Source organism: Macrobrachium nipponense, chromosome 44 (assembly GCF_015104395.2).
Source record: "Macrobrachium nipponense isolate FS-2020 chromosome 44, ASM1510439v2, whole genome shotgun sequence".
Lineage (NCBI taxonomy): Eukaryota > Metazoa > Arthropoda > Malacostraca > Decapoda > Palaemonidae > Macrobrachium > Macrobrachium nipponense.
Genome location: NC_087221.1, coordinates 51,743,671 through 51,768,670, shown reverse-complemented (window position 1 = coordinate 51,768,670; position 25,000 = coordinate 51,743,671). Strand labels below are relative to the sequence as shown.

At 37.6% G+C, this 25,000-nt stretch overlaps 1 protein-coding gene across 2 annotated transcripts in view; it reads left to right on the top strand.

Annotated features, from left to right (window-relative positions):
- LOC135204368 (CKLF-like MARVEL transmembrane domain-containing protein 4) overlaps positions 1-25,000 on the top strand; it is a 56,777-nt gene that overhangs the window by 21,727 nt on the left and 10,050 nt on the right. For both annotated transcript variants that reach the window (XM_064234592.1, XM_064234593.1), the window contains exons 2-3: positions 15,904-16,971; positions 20,863-21,045. In XM_064234592.1, the coding sequence (XP_064090662.1) occupies positions 16,873-16,971; positions 20,863-21,045 (282 nt within the window). In that variant the 5' untranslated portion in view covers positions 15,904-16,872. The remainder of the gene's footprint in view (positions 1-15,903; positions 16,972-20,862; positions 21,046-25,000) is intronic.

Sequence of the window (25,000 nt, the reverse complement as noted above, 5' to 3'; positions counted from 1 at the left end):
TGCATAATGCTGTATATATGAACTGTAGTATACTATATTTGATTTTGTCAACGTGGTCGCGAACAGATTTCAAATATACATATCAGAGCTAGAGTAGGCCGTAGCCGTAAAAAATAGACTAATATTGTCATACACAACATAAAGATTCCAAAGGAAACTAATAAACGCCGAGTCAAACAGAGGCGCGCATCAATGTGCCTACTTCCGGATGAACCCCAAATGTCATTTGGGACTTTGTCAAACAGACTTAGATGGCTGAGAGAGAGAGAGAGAGAGAATTGTGGAGGTGGAAATAAAGATGGATGTCTCCGGAGGTGTATGCGCGAAGCAAAGAATCCTATCTGTTCAAGATTCGTGAATATGTAAATAAACATACGAGAGAGAGAGAGAGAGTCGCAACAACATAAACAGGGGGATATAGTAAAAAAATATATTTTGAGAAAGAGAGAGAGAGAGGAAATGTCAACATAACGAAACGATAATAAGTTTACCTAAGTGAAAAAATTGAGAGAGAGAGACAGAGAGAGAGAGAGAGAGGTGGGACGGGGGCGGGGGCGGAAGTGGATCGAAAGAATGATAATAAATCCGAGATAAAAGAGGAAGGGATGGTGTGGTAAAGGAACGCTGAATAGCTCGAAGGGAGATAGCGAGGTGAAGTAAATGGCATGAAAATGAGGGGAGAAAACTTTGAGAGAGAGAGGGGAAATTCAAGCTCAGGGAGGGATATGAGGGTATCATCAGTGAGAGGGGAATTGCAGAGACTGGGGAGAAAAGAACGCGCGTCACCAATAAAAGGAATAGATGACAGAAACCGAGATGATGATTCCTGCAAACGTGTGTGTGTGTGTGAATCCCGTAGATTAATGGAATAGATTGGGATGCTGGTTCTATTTTCAATAAGTTGTAATGACAGATATCTTCTGGATTCCATCTGATCTAGGTTTTCGTCTAAGCTCTCTCTCTCTCTCTCTCTCTCTCTCTCTCTCTCTCTCTCTCTCTCTCTGTTTTTCTGTGATTTACTAGGCCTACCACCTGGTCTTCGTCCGGTTACTTCCTTATTTAATATATTTTGGATAAATGTTCCTCGTTCTTTGTGTGCCCACACCATCTCAGTCTTTTGAGGTCACTGTTCATTTTCCATCCCTGGGCATTGCGTCTTGACGCAACCCGGGTCTCGCCCACGGACATCCTCCTCCATAGTTACAATACCAAGGCATACCCACGATGTGCACTCAACGTCGAAAATATTAGGGAATGGGGAAGTGACTTTAGTGCGTGTTGCTGTAGTATAGACATACGGGATCTCGTACGCACACATTCCCTGCGTACTCGGCTTCGTTCTCTCGTGGGACGGGCTCGCACGCCGAGGGCACCAACGTGGGTATGCGGAATAAAGGCTACTTGGCCTAAGGCGTGTTGTAGAGTCGCCCCGCCCCCTTCTAGGAGAGATGGCTTAACGTGAAAAGAATATTGCACAACTACCTTGACAAGGTGCTGACCCTGTCGCTGATGAGAGAAACAAAGCAAATTTAAGGGAACTGGTGCGCAAACAATAAAAATGAGACGCAATGCCCAGGGATGGAAAATAAACTGTAAGCTCAAAAGACTGAGATGGTGTGGGCATACAAAGAACGAGGAACATTTATCCAAAAAATATTAAATAAGGAAGTAACCGTACGAAGCCCAGATGGTAGGCCTAGTAAATCACACAAAGAGGGAGAGAGAGACAGAGCTTAGACGAAAACCTAGATCACGAGAAAATGAGAGAGAGAGAGAGAGAATTAGACGAAAACCTAGATCACGAGAAAATGAGAGAGAGAGATAGACGAAAACCAAGATCACGAGAAAATGAGAGAGAGAGAGAGAGAGAGAGAGAGATTCGACGAAAACCTAAATCACGAGAAAATGAGAGAGAGAGAGAGAGAGATTAGACGAAAACCTAGATCACGAGAAAATGAGAGAGAGAGAGCTTAGACGAAAACCTAGATCAGATGGAATGGTCACGATGTACACTTTAGACTCATGAAATTGCCAGCATCTCATATTCCTTAAATGATAACACAATAAACCTTTAAAAGGAGGCCAATCTCTGCATAAGAGCCCTGTCCCTCTAAACCGGTAATTGTAATGTGGGAAAACATTTACTTGAACCATTGTCTTGTAGGGCCTCACTGTAACTCATGACCGTGTGAACCCGACCGCCAACCTTGTCGATGGTTTCAGGAACGCTCCTGGCAAGGGCGTTAACCTCGCCGGTATGAGCGTATATATCCTATCCTTGCCGCCTTTGTTGTTGCGTTCCTGCTTCCTATATTAAGAGAGACATTCCCTTTACTTTTGTTCTCAAAACGTACCGTGGGGTCGGGTGGTCGATACTACGGCTCTCGTTCGTACTACGGTCACGTTTAGGGGAAATGATTCAGGTGATTAAGAAGCCTCTCTGCACGGGGAAACACACAAAGGGATCCTATGGTTTTTGTGGACGCACACACACACACACGCACACATGCACACACACATATGTGTGTCTGTGCCTTTGCTTAGAACTAGAGAATACCTCGAACCCTTTTCCCTAGATGTTTTACAATTTTTCGACCACTTTGGAGTCTACATATGCAAATACGCTTTTCCATGGGTAAATTAGAATATTTTTAGAAGACTGGAGCAAAAAGAAAAAAAATTGCCACTTGGAGCTCTGGGGACCCTCAATATTGTGAACGCCTCAATTCACCTTTGTCAGACAAAACGAAATGGAATGTACGCACATTCCTATCGGAGGTGACAACGATTTGAAAGGTGAAGTGTACAAAGGCTTCCGTGAAATCCTCGGTAGGAAATTACTCGCTACATTGTTCCACAACGCTTTTATCTCAGCAACGACCAATTTAAGGGGACGACATGAGAGTTGGCCGATATAGTATGAATCATGAATGTCAGTCCTTTGTTGAAATTCGTGAGAGGTTTGGGGCCCACTGATTCGGTTCCAGGCTCGGGCTTTGAAAAAGTAGGGTTGAGAGATGGGTTCCCTTGCGAAGAAGTTGAGCGTCGCGGAAACTAGCAACAAACCACAGGAGTTTAGTGTGAGCTGGGGGTAGGTTTAAGTGAGTTCAGAAGGGCAACATTGCATATATCGTATCTTGCAGCAAACTGCTCTGTTGTAAGTGGGAATAGGTTATTATAAGTAGGTCGATGGCCACGTGCGGGTAGTTGAAAATTTACACTTGGAAACCATTGACGTGTAATGAGAGGCAGGAGGTATCTGTCCTGCTGTGGATGATAAGCAATCGACATTTTCAATTCTCTTGCAAGAGACGAAAGAATAGAAACAAGCTACGATCAACCTTGACTTTAGCGTCAAGTTACCCAGTCTCCTCTACACTTGTCATCCTGACCCATTGCTAAGTATCATGTATTATTGCGAAAGTTCTTGCTTAAAATCACTTCTTTTTTCGCCGAGTGATGTTGCAGAAGTCAAAATAAATTTATAGCTCTTGTGGACACCCAGTTAGTTATAACTTCTGCTGCTGTATTGAAAATATGATTATTCATTTTTTTTTTACAGCTGCGGATAAATGTACAGGGTGTCCATAAAGTCCCAGTACCATTCTGAGCATAAATACTTGTAATGGTACTGGGACTTTATGGACACCTTGTATTTGCAATGCTATTAGGGAATATGTCTATAAGGAAAAAGTCTCGTTGGACGAAAGAGCTTTCTGGATAATATATTTAAAAAAAATTATATATTGTATATCCAGTCGGACATTAATATGGTATTTTGTTATCCCTAATAATGCAGCCAGGAGCGAGGGTATACAGTATACGCTGAAGATGAAATGGGACATGTACCATGGCATACTGTATTTACTCACGCCATTGCTCTCCAGCCTTGATGTGACCCATTACCACACAACAGGCCTATTGACGCCATCCCAGTCCATTCATGTAGGTCTTTAATTTTCCTTCCACGAGGGCGTGTTTTCATCGTCACAGGTCCGGCCATTCCACTGAGGGGTTAGAGATGTGTATTTCTGGTGATAGAAGTTCACTCCCGACGTGGTTCGGAAGTCACGTAAAGCCGTTGGTCCCGTTGCTGAATAACCACTGGTGGTTCCATGCGACCAAGGCCAATACAGTATATTGGCCTTGCATGCGACGTAAAAACACCATACAAACAAACAATCATCGTCACATGTCGGGCGTTCAACCCATAACGATGAGGAATGCGTATATTATGGGTTTAAGGCGCTCATTTAGATATCGTTCACAAAGGAGGTACTCCTATTATACTACCATAAAGGAAATATGAATCTCCCTGGAGCTGGTGTTTTCTATTAAGGTTTTCATATAACTACAAAGTCGCTGTAATTGATGTAGAGCAAATTGTAAAACAATAAAACTGGACAGGAGGAGTCCACGTGTTTCCCTCCTGTTCTTGTTTTTACACTGAAATATTGACGCGAGCCGCTGTTTTTGAAAATGGATCGCTAAATAATAAACACAGGAAGGCGGTATTTTATCTTTCACCTCCTGACGCCTGAGTGTAATTCTTTTGTAAAAATGGTTAATGAAAATACCTGTGCCATTTATTTAGTTTGGTAAATAGTGGTTCCAAAACGTGCGAGTTCTCTCTATTAGCCCGATTGTCTCCATATCCTAATTGTATTGACATTGTAGGTTTAAAAAACGCCAGCTTGAAAATGGCTTAACTGATAAGAAGTGTATAGTAATAATGGTAGCGATATCATCACCTTCATCTTCTGTTTTTTCTCCCGTTTCTTATTGTCATACGATTTTGCCATCCACTAAAGGTATGACGCAATACACAGGGCACAGCTCGGTAGCTTTGGTTGTATAGTCGGTAAGCATATAAGGCTTCTCTAAGACTCCTGTTGCTGGGCGACCTGGTAACAGGTATGTCATCTCTGTGGGTGTCCTTGGAATTGCACATATCTATGTTACACATTTTTTGTGTCTCGTGTCTCCAGTCACGATAGATATACTTGATTGGCATGAAATGGTGCCGGTGCCCTCTTCAGAAAATTGGCGAGAATGTTGCTGCAGTTTCAATTACGCCGATGTAGTAGATCTGACGAGAGTGCTATTGATGCCGTGCGTCTTCTCGCTGACAAGACAGACGAATCCAGTATCGCATAACGTAGTGAGTGCAGCTGCACCGATTGCTAGCATCGTCCCAGCCTGTCCACGGCTGTGATGATTTGGACGATTTAATGTGGACAGTGATGATATAATGGTGATGATTTGGACGATATAATGTGGACAGTGAGGATATAATGGTGATGATTTGGACGATTTAATGTGGACAGTGAGGATATAATTGTGATGATTTGGACAATTTGATGTGGACATTGATGAGGATATAATGGTGATGATTTGGACAATTTGATGTGGACAGTGATGAGGATATAATGTTGATGACTTGGACGATTAAATGTGGACAGTGAGGATATAATTGTGATGACTTGGACGATTTAATGTGGACAGTGGGGATATAATGGTGATGATTTGGGCAATTTGATGTGGACAGTGGTGAGGAAATAATGGTGATGACTTGTACATTTAATGTGGACAGTGAGGATATAATGGTGATGACTTGGACATTTAATGTGGACAGTGAGGATATAATGGTGATGACTTGGACGATTTAATGTGGATAGTGATGAGGATATAATGGTGATGACTCTGACGGTTTAATGTGGACAGTGATGAGGATATAATGGTGATGACTTGGACATTTAATGTGGACAGTGAGGATATAATGGTGATGACTTGGACATTTAATGTGGACAGTGAGGATATAATTGTGATGACTTGGACGATTTAATGTGGACAGTGATGAGGATATAATGGTGATGACTCGGACGGTTTAATGTGGACAGTGATGAGGATATAATGGTGATGACTTGAACATTTAATGTGGACAGTGAGGATATAATGTGATGATTTGGACAATTTGATGAGGACAGTGATGAGGATATAATTGTGATGACTTGGACGATTTAATGTGGACAGTGATGAGGATATAATGGTGATGACTTGGACGATTTAATGTGGACAGTGATGAGGATATAATGGTGATGACTTGGACGATTTAATGTGGACAGTGAGGATATAATTGTGATGATTTGGACAATTTGATGAGGACAGTGATGAGGATATAATGGTGATGACTTGGACGTTTTAATGTGGACAGTGAGGATATAATGGTGATGATTTGGACAATATGATGTGGACAGTGATGAGGATATAATGATGACGATTTGGACGAGTTAATGTGTACAGTGAGGATATACTTGTGATCCCCAAAATATGTCCTGGCGCGGCATTGATGTGTGGCTAACTTTTTTATGTAGCGCTCGCAACGTGAATGTGATATGCAACTTACAGCGTTTTCATGAAATGTTTTGAATATGTTCGCATTTGTAACCGACAGTGTTTTTATTGAAGTGTCGTCTCCTTATGTCAGCACAATGCTCTGGATGAACCCTGCAACGGAAGCAGTTGAATTCATCCTCATTTGTTCAGAATATGAAAACATATTGTTCAAGGTCAACACTCAGACTTACGTGACACATTTATTGGAAACGCCTTAGCATATTTCTTGAGAATACACCTCAGATTAATTGGAAACACCCTAGCATATTTCTTGAGAATACGTCTCAGATTAATTGGAAACACCTTAGCATACTTCTTGAGAATACACCTCAGATTAATTGGAAACACCTTAGCATATTTCTTGAGAATACACCTCAGATTTATTGGAATCACCCTAGCATATTTCTTGAGAATACACCTCAGACTTTGAGAGTTCAATGTAACAAATTGATTTTACATTCTTGCCTGGGATTCCCGTGTGCATCTACGCACATTTATGCAAAACATGCGATTCTATATACGCGTTCTTTCATTGGTATTCTGATTAGCGATTAGAAGTCGATTTTGCATGCCCCGCTCATAATCGATTCTTAATTATACGTGTACTGCGTATTCGTATCTGATTTCTCTATTTCTTTCTTTCAGTGTACTATATGTATGCATATACATACATGCATACATATGTAAATATATATACAAATATACATACACACATATAGCGCCTCAGTGGCGTGATCGGTATGGTCTTGCCCTGCCACCTCGGTGGCCATGAGTGCGATTCGCGGGCATTGAGGGGTCAGAGATGTGTATATCTGGTGATAGAAGCTCACTCTCGACGTGATTCGGAAGTTACGTAAAGCCGCTAGTCCCGTTGCTGAATAACCACTGGTTCCATAGAAACACCATACCAACAAACATACACACACATTTATATACTATGCATGCGTATGATAAATTTATACATTTTCAACAAGGGTATATCGCCATGGGTATCGCCACATTCAGGGTAGAAAACGTAAAATCACCATACAAACAAACATACACACATATAATTTATATACTATGCATGTATATGATAAACTTATACATTTTCAACATGGGTATTGCAATGGGTAACGCCACATTCAGGGTAGAAAACGTTCACTGCATTAACTGCTTAATACATTTACACAGGAGGCCCACCAACATTCCATTTGAACTCCCCCTCCCCCCCCCCCCCCACCCCAAAAAAAACCCCCCCCCCCCCTCACCACCCACAAACATGCTCAAAGATATTGGCTTACACATACAAAGCTTAATTGACATCTACTATATGTCACGCAGCTCAGTGTAAGGTATTTTATGTCAATCTCTTCGACCTTGTTGCCGGATTGTTAGGCTTCTTACTTTTCATATTTGGTATTCTGTGCCCTCCTCTTCACATTTGGTATTCTGTGCCCTCATCTTCAAATTTGGTATTCTGTGCCCTCATCTTCAAATTTGGTATTCTGTGCCCTCATCTTCAAATTTGGTATTCTGTGCCCTCATCTTCAAATTTGGTATTCTGTGCCATCATCTTCAAATTTGGTATTCTGTGCCATCATCTTCAAATTTGGTATTCTGTGCCCCCATCTCCACATCTGTGTCATGATCTCAGCCTTTCTTTCCCAAACGTCCCATTATGTCGTGCAAACTACTGTTGCTGTTGCTATTGTTGTTCTTGCTGTTGTTGTTCTTGTTGGGGGAGGGGGTTAGGAGAGCCCTATGGAAAAGCCTGAAAATTTCCTGTGCTCAAGGAGTAAGCCTACAAACTATTGTTGTTCTTGCTGTTGTTGTTCATGTTTGGGGAGTAGGAGAGCCCTATGGAAAAGCCTGAAAAGGTCTGAAGAAGGTGTTTCGTGTCGGAGTTAAAGATACAGGAATTTTAGGATAGGATATCGTAATTCATATATTAGAATGAAAAGGTAAAAAAAAATAGATACATAATGTGGATGTTAAACAGTACAAAACAATTGTTTCTAATAAAATATATATAGCTTATTTATTTTCATTTTCGTTGGTGAAACAACGCGCTATTTGACCATAGATTTTAGCACGCACTCCGCATAAGCTGGTGCTCGGATCATTCCTTGTTAATTTTCAATAAAATGTTTGGTCTAATCTCCCTCAATATTATAAACCAAGTAAACCCGACGCTAAAGATGCTCAGAGAAAATATAGCTTTTATGCTAACGGCGTGTCGTTTTCATCTTCGGCCACCCATCCAGGCGTTGACCAAGCTTAATATTGCTCTAGTTTAACTTATCAAGAGGCCTGGGGTTTAAAAAAAAAATACTAAGTTATAAATTCTTGCGCAAAGGAAAAAGGTGATTCAGAGAGGAAATTGAAGAGTGGAGAGAGAAAATGTAGAAAGGAGAACATTGGGAAAGCTGGAAAGTGGAGACAACGAATAGAGAGAATGAAAAAAGAAAACTAAAGACTTAGAGAGAATTAATAACTTAGAGGTCCCCGTCATCTTTTAATTGGTTCCCAGGTTCCAAGTTCCAATGAAGGAAGCCGCGGGCTACAGCCATCAGCGATGGATTCGAGATTTTGTCTCCGTCCAGAACATTGCCAAGTTCTCCGTGTTGTAAATTCCGTTTTATAGGTCTCCGTGGCATTGTTTCGTGGTTCCTCGACCCTCCCCCTCCCCCTTCCTCCCCCTCCTTATCCCTCTCATCCACCTCTCCTTCCTTACCCCCCTTCTTTCCCGCCCTCTCCTTTCCTTCTTTGTGCTCTGGTCTCCATAATTTTTCTAATGTTCACACCTAAATTGTCGTTGGCAGATTTAACCAGCCTTTTTTTTTTTTTTTGTGGCACAGGCTCTTGCTCCAAGATAGCAGCCCGTGAGGTAATAAGTCAATAACGTGAAGGTGATTATGGCCAAAGAAATGAAAAATCTTTAAAACCCTAAGGTAACCCATAAATGGGGAGAGAAAGAGTGTCGCTAATAGAATTCTTGACAAAGTACAGTAGATGGCCAGTGAGTGAATAAGCTCTCTCTCTCTCTCTCTCTCTCTCTCTCTCTCTCTCTCTCTCTCTCTCTCTCGCTAACAACAACTTACCTTCGAGGTATAATGGTGAAGTCGACTGTTTACACGATGTCTCCTCGGATGGACTAACAAGTGTTTGAGACATCCTAATCCTTGTAACTCCACTGTACCCAGAGCAAAGGCACACGTTCGAATCCTGGCTGGGACAGGTTCGCATATCAGTTGTGATTATATCATTTTGGGGGAGTGGAAAGTTATTTCCAATGAATCGTGAATTCGGAAATAAGTGATATTTGTGGTTTATTATATATAATATAATATAATATATTATATTATATATATATAGTATATAGTATATATATATATTTATTATGTATATTCATATATATATGATATATACACATATAATATACATTATTATTATATTCTGTGGATATATAGATTATATATATATATAATATATATATATGATATCTATAGATATATCTGATATATATATATAAATATATATGCTACTTATATAGATATATTAGATATATATATATATATATATATAATATACATATAATAACATACATACCAAAGTAAGTTAAGTTAAACAAAAGGAGAATGGAATGGCGTTATATTTCCGTGCCATCTTCACCCATAAAATTGCCTGTCATTAGATAAATAGTTCTCTAGTGTGCCACAAAGCCCTTATCGTCCGTGAGGAATGAAGATACTACGCGGAATATGGCGCTCTTCCGTGCTATCTTTCGGGTTATTTTTTGTTTGTGACATTTCGTATTATATAATTGTGTAAGTATAATATATATATATATATATATATTATATAATATATATATATATATATATATATTATATATATATATTGTGTTATAGCCATTTGAAAAGGCAATGCAACGTGCCTGAATTATCTGGTTCTCATGTAAAAGTTAGAGAAACTTTTTATTTTTTTCGATTAGCTTCCGCTTATTGTTTGTTTCGAAACTCTCTCTCTCTCTCTCTCTCTCTCTCTCTCTCTCTCTACTGGATCCTTTGTCACTTTTTATTTTTGCTACAAATAGTATGATAAACAGTCATCGCCATTGAAAGCTATAATGACGGTGAAGGTACCAAAGCTACCTCTACAATTCACTTCTTCGAACATGGCAGACGACATGAGTACATTCCGATGCTCGTAGAAAACGGGAAGCAATTGAAAACGGGGAAGCTATTGCAGTCCAATATTCGCCATCCCTGGATTAGTCAAGTCGTAATTTACGTGGCGCACGAATTGTCTCGGTCCAAGAACTAATCCAATAAAGGTTTTTAGCTCTTTGTGAAGGGCCGCCACTCTATCATTCCCCTGGTTGTGGGAGGGGAGGGGAGGGGGAAGGGATTTACTTGTCTAGATGAGGTTATTAGATTACCTGTCGCCATTGACATGCAAAAAATACGCAGCCGTAAAAATTTGTCTTATTTCTATTTATGTTGCAGAGTCCGATGGGACTGGCTTTCAAGTGGTGTTATCTAGCCCAGGGCTGTTAGAAATAAGGGAAGAAGGTTGAAGGAAAAGAGTGAGGGCTAGGACAATGAATTTGCCTCATAAAAGCAAAATGTTGAGGGAGTTGGCGCGAATAAAGATTGAAGAGAATCATGTGGGTACTGATTTGCCGCTTGTTTGTTTGTTTGGTTGTTTTTGCGCTGTGGTAACACTTCTGGTACGTTTCGTGAAATAACTGAAAAAATTTTTTGTTTGTATAATTATGTAGCCTTTGAAGTCTACCGCAGGAAGTTTTTATTACATTTATGAAACCATATTATTTGTAATATTAATTAAGTGCCTCAGTGGCGTGGTCGGTAGGTCTTGGGCTGCCACCTCGGAGGCCACGAGTTCGATTCTCGGGCATTCCACTGAGGGGTTAGATGTGTGTATTTCTGGTGACAGAAGTTCACTCTCGTCGTGGTTCGAAAGTCATGTAAAGCCGTTGGTCCCATTGCTGAATAACCACTGGTTCCATGCAACGCAAAATCACCATACAAACAAACAAGCAAACAAATTAACCTATATTAATTTATTTATTCTGGTTTTTTTTTCTTTGTCTCTTGTGGAAGCATTCTTTGTAACTTAGTAGCTGTTTTTTTTTTTTTATAATGTTGTTGATAAACTTTTGAGTAATAGTGATTAAAACCACGCGACTCGAAACTCGTAATTTGGTGACCATATATTTTCTTCTATTTTATCGCCCTCTCCTCCCATTTATCAGGTGGCAGGAAGAGGACCAAAATGACCTTTTCGAGAACTAATGGTAATTAGATCGTAAAGGTCTCTGATCTTTATGACGCCAAGTCATCGTTGTCGTAAATGTAGAATTAAGTGGCGGAAGTTATCGTTGTCATAAATGGTTATTGTTGTTATAAATGCAGAATTAAATGACTAACTTTGCTCCATATACTTTTTCTTGATCTTTTGGTAGAAGCGGATGTAACCACAGGTCCAAAAATTGTCATGACAAAAAAGGCAAAATGTAATGAGAATACATACATGCATGTATGTGTTAAAGACATACACACACATTTTAGTAAGCGTATACCCGAGAATATTTGATTATAGATTCCTGCTGCCGAATAGCTATTAATGTATTTGCAAAACATATTAGATATTTCCTTTCCACATTCCAGTAGGATGAGGTTTAGTTAATATATATATATATATATATATATATATATATATATATATATATAGATAGATAGATCGATAGATAGATAGATAGATAGATAGAATACAGGGTGTCCATAAAGTCCCAGTACCATTACAAGCAATAAATACATGTAATGGTACTATGGATACCCTGTATATATAATATATATATATATATATATATATATATATATATATATATATTATATATATATATATGTGTGTGTGTGTATATATGTATGTATGTATATAGTGACGGGTGCATCTGAGAAAGTATTGCGCCCAGACAACGTACACTCAGAAACACACACACTTATGGTAGAAAATCAACAACAATATTAATACCTACAGTACCGTACCTGTCAGTGTCTTGTAGCGTCGAGACGCCCTTCCCCGGAGATGGACCGAAACAGGTGCGTCATCATCCCACGGGATCATCAGCAGATCCGCCTCAGGTGGAAACATAACCTCCACAGTGCCATAAGTGCCAAGGCGTAAGTGTCTTAAGAGGTCTGGATTGCCCCTGGCTCTCGTAAATAAACCACCTTCGGGTGCTATTCTTTTCTCTTGTGGTGGTGCCTTTATGCCAATTTGTGTTTGCGCTTATACGAGGGGCGTTACTGATAAAAAGTGCAGGAGAGGAGGCAAAAATAAATAAAGGAATATTAAGTTGAGAAAGTGCAGGAAAAGAATCATGTATACTATATGTATATTATATATTATATATATATTTATATATATATTATATATATATATATATATATATGTGTGTGTGTGTGTGTGTGTGTGTGTATATATATATATATATATATATATATATATATATATATATATATCTATATATATACAAATGACGAAAATGCTGTTAGAATTACTTGAAACAAGAGTAAAATATTAACAGAATGTTAGAACACATTAAGTCTGTTGTAAATAACATAATTCTTAGAACTTCCTAGCACGATATACGTTACCAAAAATATATTGATAACTGAAGTGATTAACATCTAAGTATGAAAGAAATGAAAGTAATAAATGAAAATTAGTGGTTGATGCGTCATTACATATAAAAAAGCACTCGCTGATAGTGAGTAAAGTAGATCGATAAATCGGGTACATTAAATTTTCAGGGTCACGCACAGTATAAATCATTGACGTTATGATAAAACAACATAATAAAATATAAATGACTGAATACCGCAATACCCGGAAAACCAACACAGGTGTCTAGAAAACAGAACAATAAATAGTATAAGCAAATGACTGTACACAACAGAGCAGCACATTGTAGCGAGGCAAAATATGAAAGAGACACACAAGACATATAGGAAGAGGACTGAACGTGAAAGAAAGAAACTATTGAAAAAAAAAATGTAATAAAATAATGTAATAAAAATAATAAAAGAACGGAAGAAGAAGATAGGGTTGCTAACCTCCCTGGTACCGGGGATTAATGCTGGCTGACATCCTTTGGGGGATAGTGGTTGGGAGGAGGGGGGATGGGGCGGGGTGGGGGAATTACAGTTTAGGCCAGCTACCCTTATAACAATCATATTACTTAATTAGCTGGGCAGTCCGTGGTGTCTTCTCTCGACAAGCTGGTTCGGTGTCTCTGGTTGTTTCTGGTGTTTGGGAAGGAAGGACTATTGTAGGTGCATAATTGACTTGCGATATAATATATATATATATATATATATATATATATATATACATACATATATATACACACACACACACACACACATATATATATATATATATATATATATATATACTGCCATACCTACATACGTTTTGTATATATACTCTTGTAAGACAACCTATGTCCATATTTTACCAGTGATCAGGAACACAGAAGGAAGTGCTCAAATTATATGGTTGCAACGTTAAAAGACACACACACACACACACCACACATATATATATATATTATATAATATACATATATATATATATATATATATATATATATATAATATATATATGAGAGGGAGAGAGAACCACCCCTCAATATGTGCGATATACTGTGAGTTGAGTTCACGAAGATCATAACAATACTTATTGTAGGGTGGAGGCCCCACAGTGGTGTGTATCGATAATTCTTTCTTGCTGTGACGAAAATAAATTTGCGACTTTCATTATTACGATTCATTCTAAGCATGCGGGTAAAGCGACGTTCAGCTTGGTCCCTACCTGGATAGGTGACCGTCAAGATGAACATGTTATACGGGCAGTCACAAACATGGTTGGCTTCGTGTAATGAATGAAACCAAACTATTTACAGTGCGTTCGGTCCTTCTTGTTCGTAAAATTCCTATAACAAAAAAAGAAAAATCATCATTTTATCATGGGAGATTGTTTACCTTGCAAGTGTCGTGAAAATAGATTCGTACTGTGTGAATTAATGTAAGCTTTTATTTCGTAGATTTTAGCCTTTTTAAAAAGTGGCCGTTCTTAACGAAAACGAATCTCTCTCTCTCTCTCTCTCTCTCTCTCTCTCTCTCTCTCTCTCTCTCTCCAAGTAACGAGGAATTAATCTTTCCACGGTTTATATTTACCATCCTCATCGCTTTTTTTTCCACGTTCATGCATTTTAGAATTAGACTCGTTCATTTGAGTAAAGATCGTGAACTTTTCGATCAGCCATTATTCCCTATTACGACTGGCCAGCTGTGTAACTTTTTTTTTCTTTTTCATCTCTGTATTTGTGGAATACTCCAAGACATCTTACTGTATTATGTACATGTGGAAATATCACATGTACCTGTCAGTTGCATTTACACTTTGGTTAGATTGCTATTATGTCAGTAATTTGGGGAAACATAATGAGATTATTTTCAAGAAGATTCTATGGTTAGTTTTTATGATATGGCGTCCCACTTTTTTCAGGGTAATATGCCTCCCGGTAATTAAAGCTAAACAACACTGGATTGGTGGATTTCAGTCGTTTCCTTTAAGAAATAATCGCCAGTAACCATTATTTTAACTTGCAACGGACACTGGGACTCTTAAAGGAATGGGGATGGTTCGGTATGAAGTCTTAAGTAAAAAAAAAAAAAGTACAGTAATGGTAGACCCAGGTGCAGCGAATACCTCCAATGACGAAATTATGGGACGTGAAGTGAATTAAAAATCTGAGGTTGAACGATATCCCTAATCAGCTTAGTGGCGAGAGGAGATTTTTCCCATTTCGTCAGTTTGTTTCTTCGTTTGTGTTTGTTTGTTTTTGCCTCTCGACGCGCTTAACTTGAACTTTAATATGAAAAAAAAAACAGTGACTTTATACTCTATACAAAGAGAGGTTTTAAACTAATTCCTTTATATTATGTTGGCTTTAATGTCTTTATAACCATAATAATTTAAACACCAAAAAAGTTAAAGCATAGTAGTACAGTACTCTTTCATGCAGAATGGGTATTTTATAGATTATAGTTGAGATCATTTTTGTGCTAATGAAAGTTGAACTCTTTATATATATATATATATATATATATATAATATATATATAATATAAATATATGTGTGTGTGTGTGTGTGTGTGTGTGTGTGTGTGTATAGTGTGAACTTGAAAATGTAGAATAGACTACGAAACTACTTGTGCCAAGCCCCTGTTTCAATTTCCTTTCCACCGTGGATTTAAGGATATATGTGTGTGTTATATATGTATACATATACAAATCTTCTCCTCATCAGGTTCAGTTAAAGTTAGATTAAGTTGGTCGTGAACCCAAATATTGTTTGGACAGTCTTTGTCAGTGAATGAAGCTAGAAGGTAAATATTTGTCTTTAATCTAACTTTACTTTCTCTCTTTTCAGATACGAAAGAGAGCGAAGCACTGTCTCCTCTCTATGGATCCACTAGAGCATAGGGATCAGGACGATGTCTTGTCCGAAGCGAGACAGAGAAAGGGGGATACTCTAGTGTTGCAAAAGCGTTTCGAAGCGCCCAGAATAAAACTCAGTCGAAATGAACGCGCCCTTTGAGACTCGCCGAGGAATCGAAGCGCACGAAGGAAAATCCGATAACCGGAAGACGTGACGGGACTTTTCCAGCGATTCCCCGACGGGAATGTTCGAAAACATGATTGACTGACGAGGCGCGCTGGAAAGTTGTCGAATACATCAGATTTGTTGGAGTTTGAAGGTACCGGTTGAAGTTGTTTTCCAAGTATCTGACGGCAAAAATCGAGAGGGAGAAAAGCAAAAATCTTACTTGTTGGACTTAAACATATCAGTTACGGGGGCAGATGTGTAACGTTTAAAAAGAGAAGTATTTAATGTTGGATATATCCGGCAGTTGAGACAAAAGGATATTGTGTCAGACAACTGGCAGGAAATTAAAAAAAAAAAGAAGAAAAGAAAATCATGACTTCCGACGAGGAGCCGACGGTCTTCATCGAAACGTGTTCCGAACAATTCGCGGAGCTCCTCCGAACGACACGTGACTTGGCGTCCAGTTTCAGGATACCAATTACTCGAAGGCGATAATAAAGCAAGAGGGGGCCCTGGCGTGGAGATGATAATAATGTCCGCCCTGATCAGTGGACTTGGGGCGGCGACGGCGGCGGACGGCCGAAAGTGTCTCATCCTCTCGGAGCATTTCGCCGTTCGTTGATTCCGAAACAGCCGCGCCCGCGCTATCGTCCGGTATAGGCGGGCACGAGCGTATATACCCACTTAGTACCCAGCGAACGGACCATCCGAGAGAGAAGAGGCAGTACAGCAGCAGCAGCAGCAGCAGCTCGGTTTGTCGCCCCCCTCGGCGGCTCGTCAGTGTCAGTCAGGATGCCGTACCAGGGCGAGCGTGATAAGGGACCCCGAAAATTCAAAGCAGATGTCAGGTACCTGAAGAAATTGCCCGGAGTTCTCGTCGTCATACAGTTGGTAAGTGGCTGGATTCCATTTTTGGTCTGTTTGGCTTTTATGTATTTGAGTGCGTTCATTTTTTTTTTCTGAAGTGGCAAGTCATTTTTGTGTATCGTGGAATAATAGTATTTTGCTTTGAATAAATTCATATTCAGAGTTGGATTCCAAATTTGGTTTTTATGTATTTGAGTGATTTCGATTTTTTTTTTGTTTATGTGGCAAGTCATTTTGGTATATCGTGGAATAATATGTATTTGGCTTCAAATGAATTCATATTCAGCGTTCTGAATATGATTTTTACAATGTTTAGTGGCTGGATTCCAAATTTGGTTTTATGCATTTGAGTGCGTTATTTTTTTTTTTTAAGTGGAAAGTCATTCTGGTACGTCGTGGAATAATAGTTTTTTGGCTTTAAATGAATTCATATTCAGCGTTAGCTTTAGTTATGAATGATTTTTTACAATGGTTATATTATTTACTATTATTATCGTTGTTATTCTCATTAGCATTATCATTATTGCTGATCACGACCTAAAAGTACTAAATTTAGAATGTCCAGAATCGCAGTATTCATCTTTAAAAGTTCTTTTAACCACACCGTGATGTTTCCAAAGTCGTAAGATGCCCAATGACTAGAGACGCATATAAATGAACAGTCCTTGGAGGGTTGTAAAAATGATCCATAGTGATAATTGGAAATACAGTAAGAATATGCATGTATCTCATACATTGCTCTGTGAATCACACATGATGAGGTAAGAACTGAATGCATCTCTTCGGGAACCATATATATACACAGCTCTTTCGACTCAAGAGCGCCTCTCAATCAGTGATAAGTGTTGTGAATGATACATATATAGAAGCTTACCCTCAAACGATCCATAAGTTTATTCGGCAGGAAATTTTGATAGAAGACGTTTCATGATTCATGACCGATTTCTTACACCTTTGAGGGCATTCTCTCTCTCTCTCTCTCTCTCTCTCTCTCTCTCTCTCTCTCTCTTTATCACATTCACCTTTACGATACTATCTTGGGGGGATCTGACACGTCTTCCTAATTTCGACCGCCTTTTCTAAGTATTATTAAGCAAATAGGTTGTTTTAACAATACCAACAACCCTGAAACAACGGAGCAATTTTAGGCTAAACTAACAACATGTGGACTTTGCTTTGCAGTTTATAAAACACATAATGTTATTTATGGGCTTTGAACAACTCAGAAAGCAAAGCCTGCAGCATTTGATTATATATTATATTAATAATATCATAATATATAATATATATATATATATATCTATATATTATATATTCTAAGTGGTATGATTTTAACAAGATTTTTTTAAATAACAGTGATTTTACAGCATGGTGTGATTAACAGTGTGTGTGTGTGTGTGTGTGTGTGTGTCTGTCTGTCTGTGTGGGAGAGAGAGGAGAGATAGAGAGAGAGAGAAAGGCGCTTTGTGGACATAAAGAAAAGAAAAGAGAGATAAAAAAAAAACTTATCTCTATCCTCTTCCTTCGAGTAGCATCTTTGACGCTTCGGTGTAACAACTAATACACTGGGTAGAACACTGTTTTGAATTAATGATTCTCTTATGGAATATGCAAAAGCAGGCTCTCCCGTTCACGAGAATTATCCTCTTTGTACGCCGAAGCAAATGTTTGCATTTTCCAAGAAGGCGTTTCTTCACCAGCCTAGAGCTCCTCTACATTGCCAGTTGTAGGGACGCGGTAGGAGGTCTGATACGCGAATATGGCATCTGTCAGAGTTTGATATCTATGGGACAGGAAGCTTTCCCGTGGTGTCTGCGTTGTTAGACACTTTTGTTTACGTTGTACTGAGATACGTTATCGGAAGTCTGTCTGTTTTCTCTGAAGGGAGTGTTTCAGGGTAATGGCTTACGTTTGTTTGAAGGGTAGAATTTGTAGTTTTACTCGAGTTCGTTAGTTTTTGCACTACTTTTATTTTTGGCAGTGAGGTTCACATCGAATTTAAAAGATCGTTCTTTAACGGAATGTGACAATATTCATATATAAATTGGAACTGCAGCTCAGTCATGTGTGTTTGTGTATATGTATATGTATATATATATATATATATATATATATATATATATATATGTATGTATGTATATATATACATATATATATATATATATATATATATATGTATGTATATATATATACATATATACATACATACATACTACATACATACATACTTACAGAGTTATGTATTACGATCTTTTCATTGTAGTAATATTATTCCGGTTTGCTGATGTCCTCCCGGGAACTGTAGTAAATAAAAAAAATAAAAAAAGTAAGGGAAAACTTACTTCATTACCGTATTAGACATTTAAATGAAAAAAAAAAAACTGCCTTTCTGCAAAGTTGTACAGTCTTGGAAAGAGAGTTTTTTAATGCTGCGTATGGACTGAGAAAACGTTCCCGTGAAATTCCTTTGATCCATCTGCTCAGCAAACAATGAATACGAAATTCCTGATGTGTTAAATACGCTCTCTCTCATCAAGCAGGCCAAACGCATCGGGTGATCTCGAAATATTTTGCGATGCCTTTATTTCGAGCTGTGGCGGAAGAGGCTGGGAATTTAGCCCAGATTCCAGTGACCGAAAGCACAGACTTTATATATATATATATATATGATATATATATCTATATATATATATATATATATATATATATATATATATATATATAAAATATTGGTCTATGCACCCATAAGGTAGGCCTCGCGGATACCCAGCAAGCCTTTAGGAATTGGGGTTGCTACCCCTACGCCCTTTTTCGGGCCTTAGAAGACCCTGATGTGCGTTTACATCGAAGTGAACTGGTGAGCGGAAGGCTGGGAGCGATCATCCACGGACGTAAACAACGTGAGCCGATGTTACACCTGTCAGGCCTGGCGCCCACTGTAAAACACACACACACATATATATATATTATATATATATATATATATATATATATATATATATATATATATATATAATCAATGGAATGGTCTTGCCAGGTAATTTTAACCAACGATATATACTAGTGATATGTAATTCACTGAACTGCTATTAACAAAGTAACTTCCCACATGTGATGAGTATAAGTTTACGTGATTTCATACACATCTATTGGCATTCTGGTGATTTATAGTTTAGCTTCCTCATCATCGGCGTTTGAATAGCCTTTCGATTACATGAATATAAAATTAAGGAAATATCTCGCAGTGCGAGTGTCGCTCTTTTGATAAGGACGGATAATCGCCACAGCTATTAGGAAACAGAATCTTTTGAAGGATAACATCGTCATGGTTGCGATGTTCGTTTCTACTTAATATGAACTGGGCGATGTTAATTCCATTGGAAATGGAAAATTTTATCCTGTAAAGAAATGAAGTACGCTAGGTTTTGTTTTCATTTCTGAAAGAGAGCGTCAATGGACTAGGATAAATCTTATTTCCACCGCCAAAGCATACATACGTACGTAAATGCATATACATACATATATACACACACATGTATGAATACAAAAAAAAATGTAATTACTCAGCCCTTGCTCATATTTATGAATTATGTCTTTTATATTTAAATGAATATATATTAAGTATTTATGGGACCTGAACATGTTTATGACACAGTTCTTACGCAAGCACGTATGGCATACCCATGAATTGAAAGGATATTCCTCTCCTTCATACACTCGAGGAACGTCAAATAGTGCTTGAATGTCCAACTCTTATCTCGCATTAGCTTTAGAAGAAGAAGAATGTATTCACTTCTCAAATAGTCAATAAATGACTGTCAAACATTCTATGAGTTTTCGATTGTGTCGATGAGGAGATGGGTGTTCTGATGTTCTGCTATGACTTTCGCCCCCTAACACCGAACTCTCTTGCAGGTATGTTGCGCCCTGGGATTCTTCCTGTCCCTGGGGGCGTCCTTCGTCTGGAGGGGGACGGCGGGACAGTCCTTCTTCACCTTCATCGTCTTCGTAGCGAGCCTGGGCTGCTTCGTGTGGCTGGTAGTCCACGTCTTTCAACTCTATACGCTGACGAACAGGACGGTCAACTGGAATATAATGGTGAGATCTCTCTCTCTCTCTCTCTCTCTCTCTCTCTCTCTCTCACTTCTGTTAATCTTGTATTTCTTGAGCATTATCAGTGAAATAATTCTAGACACAAGGAAGTTATTATTATTATTATTATTATTATTATTATTATTATTATTATTATTATTATTATTATTGTGGCGGCTTCATCTCCTGCCCAATAGAAATACAGTTTTTGTATATATATATATATATATAATATATATTATATATATATATATATATATCTATATATATATTATAATAATATTATAATAATACATACATGCATACATACATATAATATATATATATATATATATATATATATATATATATATATCCCTTATTAAAAATCAAATAGAACCACCCATTATCATTTTATCAGTGCCTGCTCATTAAGGTATGACGTTGGCCACTGAGTGAGTAATCCTTTATTTCGACTCGTCATGAACAGCTGCAAATCATTCACTTCCTGTACGAAATCACATTCTAATAATTATGGCGAAAAAAAATTAATTCTAGAATATGTAGAGAAGTGGATTATTATTATTATTAATATTATCATTATTATTATTATTATTATTATTATTATTATTATTATTATTATTATTATTATTATTATTATTATTATTATTTCAGTATCTATTTGTTAGAGGAATACATTGTTCCAAGAGAAGAGATGAAGTAAACGCGAATAATGTTTTCATAACATGAATTAAAAGAAAAAAACAAAACACGTCAATACAAATAAGTATCATGGTAGATGAAGCGGCTTCAGTCCCACACAATACCACGAACGATTTCATGTACAGGATGAAGTTTTAAAAAAAATGGTCTCGTAGCGGCTGTTCTGTTTTGTTGACGTAGTTTTTATAAAAAAAAAAAAAATTGTAGGGACATCTAGACCCAGAGTGATTTGCAATGGTCTCTACTTCACAGCGCCTTAGTGGCGTGGTTGGTATGGTCTTTGCTTGTCACCTCTGTGGCCACGAGTTCGATTCCCGGTCATCCCAGTGAGGGGTCAGGGATGTGTATTTCTGGTGATAGTTCATCACTCTCGACGTGGTTCGGAAGTCACGTCAAGCCGTTGGTCCCGTTGCTGAATAACCACTGGTTCCATGCAACGTAAAAACACCATGCAAACAAACAATGGTCCCTATTGCTCTGTGTCACAAATAGCCAGATTTCAAGTTGGTCTCACTGCTCACATTACATAAAACCAGATTTATGTGTGGCGATTAATGCGGCTATTAAACAAAGCAAGATTTAACAAGGCACTTAAGACTGGTAATGGGTAAAAAATTTATTCAAGATGGTTCCTAATGTAATTTTTACTTAGAACCAGATTTAACATGGTTCTTAAGACTGGTATTGGATAAAGTTAAATATAAGATGGTTCCTAATGTAATTTTTACTTAAAGCCAGATTTAACATGGCTCTTAAAATTGGTGTAGGATAAAGATAGCTTTAAAATGGCTCCCAATCTTTGTTTTACATAGAGCCAGATCAAAAATGGCTTTTAATGTTTGTTACGTATAAGCCCTAAAATGGCACATAATGCTTTTGTTAGGTAAAGCCCTATTGAAATGGGCCTTTTTTCCCTCGGTGTTGTGTGGATTTGAGAAGGTGTTAAGCAGCTTTAGATTTTTTCAGATTTTTAAAGGAGCTAATTATTGTCACAGCTGCCAGAATCAAGGTCCTTTAAATATATATTAAAGGACCTTGGCCAGAATTAGGTCCTGCTGGCGGAAAAAAATGGCTATTATAATGATGTCGTGGAAAGTCTGGTGTTTGATACTGATATTGTGGAAAGTCTGGTATAAGAAATGATTTTAAATATTGATGTTATGGAAAGTCTAGTTTAAAAATTTTTTTATATACTGATATTCTGGAACGTCTGGTTTAAGAAATGATTTTTAATATTGATGTTATGGAAAGTCTAGTTTAAAACTTTTTCTTAATACTGATATTGTTGAAAGTTTGGTTTAAGAAATGATTTTTAATATTGATGTTATGGAAAGTCTGGTTTAAGAAAAAAATTTAATATTGATGTTGTGGAAAGTTTGGTTTAAAAAATGGCTTTGACTACCGATGTTATGCAACAATTGGATTTTATATGGATCTTATTGATAAGAGTTAGCTGCTCCAGATTTACCTTTGTTTACCTGTAGTTATACATGAAGCCGTAATATTTAAAGTGGCTCTTGCGGCTAATTGAACGGGAAGGCAGATTTAATATGATTATTTAAAAATGATATGAGGCCAGATTTGTAGTGCTTAGTGAACCCAGTTTTACATCATTTCGGAAGACTAAGCAACGGATCAAGCGGTATTCAGAATGCTTATGATGATATGACGCAAGATATTATTATTATTATTATTATTATTATTATTATTATTATTATTATTATTATTATTCATAAGGCGACCCCCAAAGAACTGATGAATCCCTTATGTTAAAAACGAAAGTAGTATGGAAGGAGTATGAAATATACAGATGCTTGGAAGTGGCAATGGATGAATGAATGAATAAAGATAAGCAAGAATAGATAAAAATATATAAATACTATATATGTCTCAATGGAAAGTGATCCAGAGTGTACTGTCAAAAAAAAAAAATTGAAAAAGTAAAAAAAAAAAAAATTAGAAAAAGAGCGCACCACAGCCCATGAGAGAGAGAGAGAGAGAGAGAGAGTCTCAACAAACCATAGGCAGCTGATTTTCCGATTTTTTTTTTTTTTTTCGATCAATCGAGTTATCTGTACAGCGTATAGAAATCAAGGCCACGGATGTTTCGGTGATCTCGGTGGAATGCTGTGAGAGGAGCAGCCCATCATGAAGCTTTAACCACCAGCTCGGTGGTGGCCCTATATCATTGCCAGACGCACGATTATGGCTAACTTTAACCTTGAATAAATAAAAAACTACTGAAGCTTGAGGGCTGCAATTTGGTATGTTTGATGCTCGAAGGGTGGATGATCAACGTACCAATTTGCAAAACCCTCCAACCTCAGTAGTTTTTGAGATCTGAGGACGGGCAGGAAAAAAAAAAACTGCGGCCGGACAGACAACGGCATCGCAATAGTTTTCTTTTTCAGAAAACTAAAAGTCAGATCGGTTCGCCGTGTGTAGAGAATCCTTCGGATTTCCGTTATGGCGGAGCACTGGACGTTTCCTTTGAAGTCTCATTATCACGTGACCTCGGCTGACAGGATGTTTCATAGTCTTTGTCTAAGATTTTATGACTCAGAATGTAGCCTGCGATTTCTGAAGGCCTGTTTACTTGGCGGTTTGTTTCATGTAGGCCGTTGGGATAGAATTTCGACTGGAAGGAGGAATGTATGACAACAAAATATTCTAGGTTTTAGTTTCAGTCATTGTTGATCGTAGTGATATCTGCTGGAGTTCGATTTTGATGTATAATTTACTCAGAAAATACCATCAACTTCGTCAAGCTTTGGGTTGTTACGGAGAGAGAGAGAGAGAGAGTGAATGTACACTTAAAATCCATTTCTAAAATCATGTTAAAGTTTCGTAATATCGATATCTAAAAGATGAAAAACATGCAAAGCATAATTATATATATATATATATATATATATATATATATATATATATATATATATAATATATATATTATATATATATATATATCAATGAGGAGAAGGACATAAAGACTTGATAAAAGGGTCAATTTATTCCCGACGTTCATAATGTCTTCATTACATTTTCGAGGGCTGTACAAAATAGATAGCATAAAATAAATTACAATAAAGCTAAGAATTTGAGATTTAAAACAGTTGCACAATGATTACAAACTTAAAATATTAAAAATACTAAAAAGACACCTTTAAAAACAAAAAAACGTAAACTAAACAGGACAAAAATTATTAAAAAAAAAAAAAAAAAAAAAAAAACGAATGAAACAAAAAAAAATAAGACATAT